Source organism: Synchiropus splendidus, chromosome 3 (assembly GCF_027744825.2).
Source record: "Synchiropus splendidus isolate RoL2022-P1 chromosome 3, RoL_Sspl_1.0, whole genome shotgun sequence".
Taxonomy (NCBI): Eukaryota; Metazoa; Chordata; class Actinopteri; order Syngnathiformes; family Callionymidae; genus Synchiropus; species Synchiropus splendidus.
The window spans coordinates 5,054,352-5,059,700 of record NC_071336.1 but is presented as its reverse complement, the minus strand read 5'-3'; the positions used below and the strand labels follow the sequence as shown (position 1 = coordinate 5,059,700).

The 5,349-nt window shown below is 40.8% G+C and overlaps 1 protein-coding gene across 3 annotated transcripts; it reads right to left on the bottom strand.

The window, feature by feature from the left end:
- Positions 1-333: 333 nt before the first annotated feature.
- On the bottom strand, positions 334-5,026 carry LOC128755748 (caspase activity and apoptosis inhibitor 1). 3 transcript variants are annotated; one of them, XM_053859704.1, is made up of 7 exons: positions 4,817-5,023; positions 4,311-4,444; positions 3,821-4,018; positions 3,650-3,734; positions 3,133-3,190; positions 2,968-3,035; positions 338-2,907 (listed from the first exon to the last, which is right to left on the bottom strand). In XM_053859704.1, exons 2-7 carry the CDS (start codon positions 4,410-4,412, stop codon positions 2,474-2,476), a joined length of 945 nt encoding a protein of 314 aa, XP_053715679.1. In that variant the 5' UTR covers positions 4,413-4,444; positions 4,817-5,023; the 3' UTR covers positions 338-2,473. The 3 variants fall into 3 exon arrangements, with proteins under 3 accessions (XP_053715680.1, XP_053715679.1, XP_053715678.1); XM_053859703.1 differs by having other exon boundaries at positions 4,311-4,455; positions 4,817-5,022; XM_053859705.1 differs by having other exon boundaries at positions 334-2,907; positions 3,821-4,015; positions 4,311-5,026.
- Between the last annotated feature and the right edge of the window lie 323 nt (positions 5,027-5,349).

The window sequence follows — 5,349 nt, the reverse complement described above, 5'->3', positions numbered from 1 at the left end:
CGTCTGCAGGAAATAAAGCTTTTACATGCAAATACCCAGGAGTAAATGGCTTCTCATCTTGCATTTCACTGTCTCCTCTGGGGATGTGGCGCCCGCAGACTGTTCTGCATATCATTGTAAACGCACACAGACCTCCAAGTGTGGTAGCTGCGGAGGAAATTACGGCACAGACTTCACCGCCTTGGACTGGGGGACACAATTAATCTTCAGTGAGAGAAACTAGGGGTCAAAGGCCATTTACCCCACTGAGATTTAATTAATCCATGGAGCTTTTATGTTGAAGCAAGCAAGTGTTCTGGACTGGAAAATGGATTTTATTTATTCATTTATTTTCATACATCAAAGCACCAGAAGCAAACAAAGGTTCAACAACATGTCAGACTGCAAATAAAAAAGGCTGTGAAAAGTTACCAGACTACCAAGGAAGTGAGAGGGTTAAGTGGGCAACGCATATCTATGATGCACATGAAAAAAAATAAATAAATAAAAAGCACACTCATCAGAAAATTGCGCCCTCAACTGGTCTCCCAGTACAAGGGAGAACATACGGTATATTATGAGGCTGCCAATGGCATCACTGTAGTGTAGATCATGACATTAAGAATGACCATTAAGAGTAATTAAAAATAAGAGCTATGTGTCAGAAAAGGTCAGAGAGCTCATGAGGCTGGCGGCCTGACAACAACCAGAAATGAATGAGCGTGAATTCTGAATGGCATTGAAGAATTTACTTATTTCAAAATAGACTGATGTTGTCATGCTGCAACATCTAAAGCTCCAACTTTCAGTGACACATTCATGTAGATTTTAGATTAAGGTCTTTATATGAAGAAAACAATGAACTAACATGAGTGATTTATGAAGTATAGGCGGACCCACCTATTTATTCTCAGCTGCACTGTGTGTATTCACCATTGAGTTGAATAGTGGCTATAAAAAGTATATTGTGGCACACTGTGGCAAGAATGAATACTATCTATCTGTCGATCTAACTAGCATTAGCACCTAAATATACTAGAGGAGTGGTGGCCAAACATTTCAGCCGGCAACACCTGAAAAAATGGCACCACTGACTGGCAACCCCCACATCCTCCAGGAGGGTAGACTACAAACAAGATTTAGGCCTAGTCCAACACATACAGGGCTCAATAGTACAAAAGAATGTCAGCCGAACAACTTCAATTTGAGTCATTTTCAGGTTCCAGTCATGTTTTCACTTTTTTAGTCTTTATTAGTTTATTTTACTCACACCTGGCAGAAGCCACAACCTACAACACCCACTTTTGAGAACCTCTGGCAGCTCATCCATAAGTTTTATTAATTATAAAACATAACAAGACCTGTAAAAAGGCTCCCTCGTTTTATTTAAAGCAAAATGAACAAATGTTAGCTGCATGTTACACACAGTTCAACAAATGCAATCAAGTATTTCACATCCATTCCAAAATTTTAGCAGCAGCGGGTGATGGGCAAGAGCGGCCTCAATTACAGAACTCAGAAGGGGGCAGATTTTTAAAAAAATATGCATGTTTGATGGTACTCAATCATTATATGTAATTCATTCCACAAAAGTATGGATGTGTAAAATAACATGAGTATGGAGAAGGTGACGTTTATTGCACTGCCCCTGCAAACTGAACGTTACCTGCTCTCTTCCACCCAAATACACGAAAAATAAAGGAAAACAACTGGTTTATGTTCTTGACAATTAAATGAATTTCTTCATCCAATATGTGTTAAATCAGAAACTTATGATTGACATCTAGAGAAGCTTGTTATGGCCCAAGAATGAGCATGCATTACCAGTCCAACCGTGGTGTGAGTGGAGGCAAATGGGAAGCGAGCAGCAGGAACTGTTGCTCTGGTGCCAGAGATGGCAGCCCTGTTTCGGCACCGCAGGTACTGACCCCTGCAGACACAAACTTCAAGAGCTGCTTGACTGATGAGGGAAATGTCTCCTGTAATTGGTGGCGACACAATTTTGAGCATTCAGCAAAAACTGTTTAACAGTTTACATTTCAGCCGTCTTTTGAAAAGCAAGGTCTTGCTTTTCTTTCTAATGCTATTGTAGTTACCATGAAACGTCAGCTCCTTATAGTCAAGAGAAATTGATGGGAAACTTGACGACGGATTTTGGATGTTGCTGTCACCATGTTGTTATTCAATGTATCCCGCGCTGCCAACTCACGTTATGTTGCAGAGTGACAGTGCCACCTAGCGGTCAAATGGTCTGGATTTTTTTTTTCTCCTTTTTTTTTTAATGAAAATACAAATTACATCTATGCTTCAGTCTCATGTTTATACGCAAAACGCATTGGCAAATAAGTTTCAAACAAAGTTTACATATTCTAAATCATCAGCATCATTCATGCAAATGATGAGGTACACTCGAACGGGTAGGAGTCTATTCTTGTTGGCCAGTCCTGGATCCAGGAGAGTTGAAAGAAAGACACTGACATGCAGAGTTGGGGCATCAGGCGTTCTTGTCGGCTGAGTCTCTCTGACCTCTGCAGGCCTTCATCAGGGCCTTGATGGCTCTGGCCCTCATCTCCAGCTCCAACAGCTCCAGCTGCTGCAGGGTAGGTTGACAGACGGAGGGTGTTTGGCTGCTGTGAGAGGGTGGACTGCTGACTGGTTCTGCTGCTGGCTTCAATGGGATGCTGGACTCCTTAACATTATCTTTGCTGGAGGACAGAATCTCACTCACACTTCGGTCTATGTCACTCTCCATTTCCTTCTTCGGCTCAGGTGGTTGGGAGCCCATCGGAGGAGACACACGCTTGGGGTCATGGACTTGAGCTGTGGTCCCCACAGGCTTGCCTGCTGGCTCTTCTCTGGCTCCTTCGATGTCGCTGTCACACATGTCTGCGTTGATACTGAGAACATCGCTCTCCTCACCAGAGCCTTCTGCAGAGGGGCGAAAACTATTAATCCACAGCAAGTAGACCGCAGGTATTATAAACTCACCTTGTTTGGCTTCTTCAGATAGGGCAGCAGCTTTCAGACAGGACGTAGAGTCAACATTATTGTCCTGTCTTGCTCACACAAATGAGATAGACAGCTATTTGAAACATTCTCAAATTGAATTATGTAATTTAAAAAAATAATCATAAAAGTATCATTTCTACTCACTGACTCTGGGAAGCCTTCTCAGAGCAGGCATCCTCTCTTTCAGATGTCACCTCGTCACCTCGACGATAAATAATACTCATTCACAGTAAGTATCATACCCTCTCATGTGCAACTATTTAAAATCACATTCCATTTACTGTGCTTCATATATTGTGTATTTTGACTCAGAAAAAGAGCGCAACACACATTTTTAGAATACAGACGCCACACTAGACGCTGTTGTGTTACAGGAATATATATATATAGTACACATGCAAATGTATTGTGTATTGAGTTTTTCTTTGAAAAAGAAAAAAAAAGTGGTAATACATTTAGTTAAGATATATAAAACGATGACATTTATCTTGCACCAGGGGCTAAGTAATCCTATATATAATGCTGTAGAAGACAGAACTGCACCTTGGTCACAGCAAGACTGAAGAAAGTAATTTTGAAATACTATTTTTAACTGGGTAGAAGACCATAGCATGGTCGTTTCAGAAGTAGCATGTCAAAGACAACAAACTATCAAACTTACCAGCCAAAATCTGTAAAATGCCCTTGTCTGAGATGAGCTCCATTTGCTCCCAACACAGTTTTCGAACTTCTTCCAAACAGCATCCCTTATAATATTACAAATAATCAATAATGGAAAGAAGACTACAGCAGAACGTTCAGCATGAACTTCATAATATAGTGTTTCTGTCACCTTTAGTTCATCAGGAAGCATCTTCTTCAGTTTCTTCTCCCCGAGCACGTTAAAACACTGCTCCAACATTTCCTTCCTGTTACAGATGAAGGCAGTGATGGGTTTGAACAGAATGCTCAGGTCAAGTCCTCCCTCTTCAATGTCACTGCCGATCCGGTCGAGTTCCACATCTTGCTCTTCTTCCTTGGATTCCTGCTGCTGTGAATCATCATGGTGGAGAGAACCAGTGTGCATTATTACACTCACATTTGAATGGTGCAAAACGTGCTCATGAAATATGAAGAAGGAAAACTATTAAGGACAAAATAAACTGAAACTAGTCACTCTCACGGGGGCAGTGTATATTACTGAAATAAGTAAATACACCTGTGAACGTACTAAACACTAAATTCCACAAGCAAACAAGGTTCGAGTGAAACCTGCATCGTTATCTAGACCAACGTGTTGAAGAGGACGCGTAAACATGAACTGAACCCCTTGAACAACTCACCTCCATATTCGCCTCGGAACTCCTCCGTTTACTGCCATGTCTCTTTTCAGGTTTAGAATGTTTCCGCTTCTTTTCAGAGCCACTCGACTTCTTTTTCTGCATTTTTTTATTCCTTCAAACAGCGGCTTGACCAACTGAAAAATGACTACAAATAATGGTCGAAGACAAATTACGTCACTTACAGGCGACGGGTTCTTCTTCTCTCCTGCTGCAAGTCGGCATTAACACATACACTGCCACCCTCTGGAAGATGATAGTACTGAAGCTAGCGGGAAAACTCGGAAGGGCTGGTACGTCAAAACACGTCAAAACATCTTTCAGAAATGCACCAACCAGTCCGTCCGTTTTCCATGGACTGGTATCATATTGGTCCAGTAATTTAAAGTTGCCACAATGCCATGTTTTTAATTGTTGAAGTTTGTATTTATTGTCACTATTGTAATTATAATTATTAAGAGTCATTATAACTACCACTATATAACATGCTGTTCTGTTCTCAAACTCACTCTCTTCATCGTTTTATGTCCTGTTCCAGGAACTTTTCAAACTATTGATGGACATGCTCACAAATGCTGTTTTCCACTTCAAAGCAGACTTGAGTCTCTCACAGTGTTCAACCATGAGTCGTCCTCACAGCTTCGTTAACATGCACTGTAGAACACGACTGTCATGAAACCGTATGCTGCATCTCATCTCATCATTTACTGATGTTTTTTTTTTTTTTTTTTTTTTTTTTCTTTTCCCACTCTAAGCAAGTGCTGCTGCCTCAAATGCAAACATAGGTGTCTTGAATATGATAAGGGGCTAGCAATTGCGGCACATTCATCATAGACATTTCATGAGTTCACAGACGAAAGGAACACAGGCAATAAGTCATCTCATGAATGAGTAATCGATTACCTCTGAGGACAGCATTTCTGTGTGATAGAACCTCAGTCGTGACATGATAAAGTTGATGACGAACATCTAAATCACTAGGTTACTTTCTTACGGAGAACATAAACAAGCAAATTAGATAAAAGAAAAATAATAAAGAATT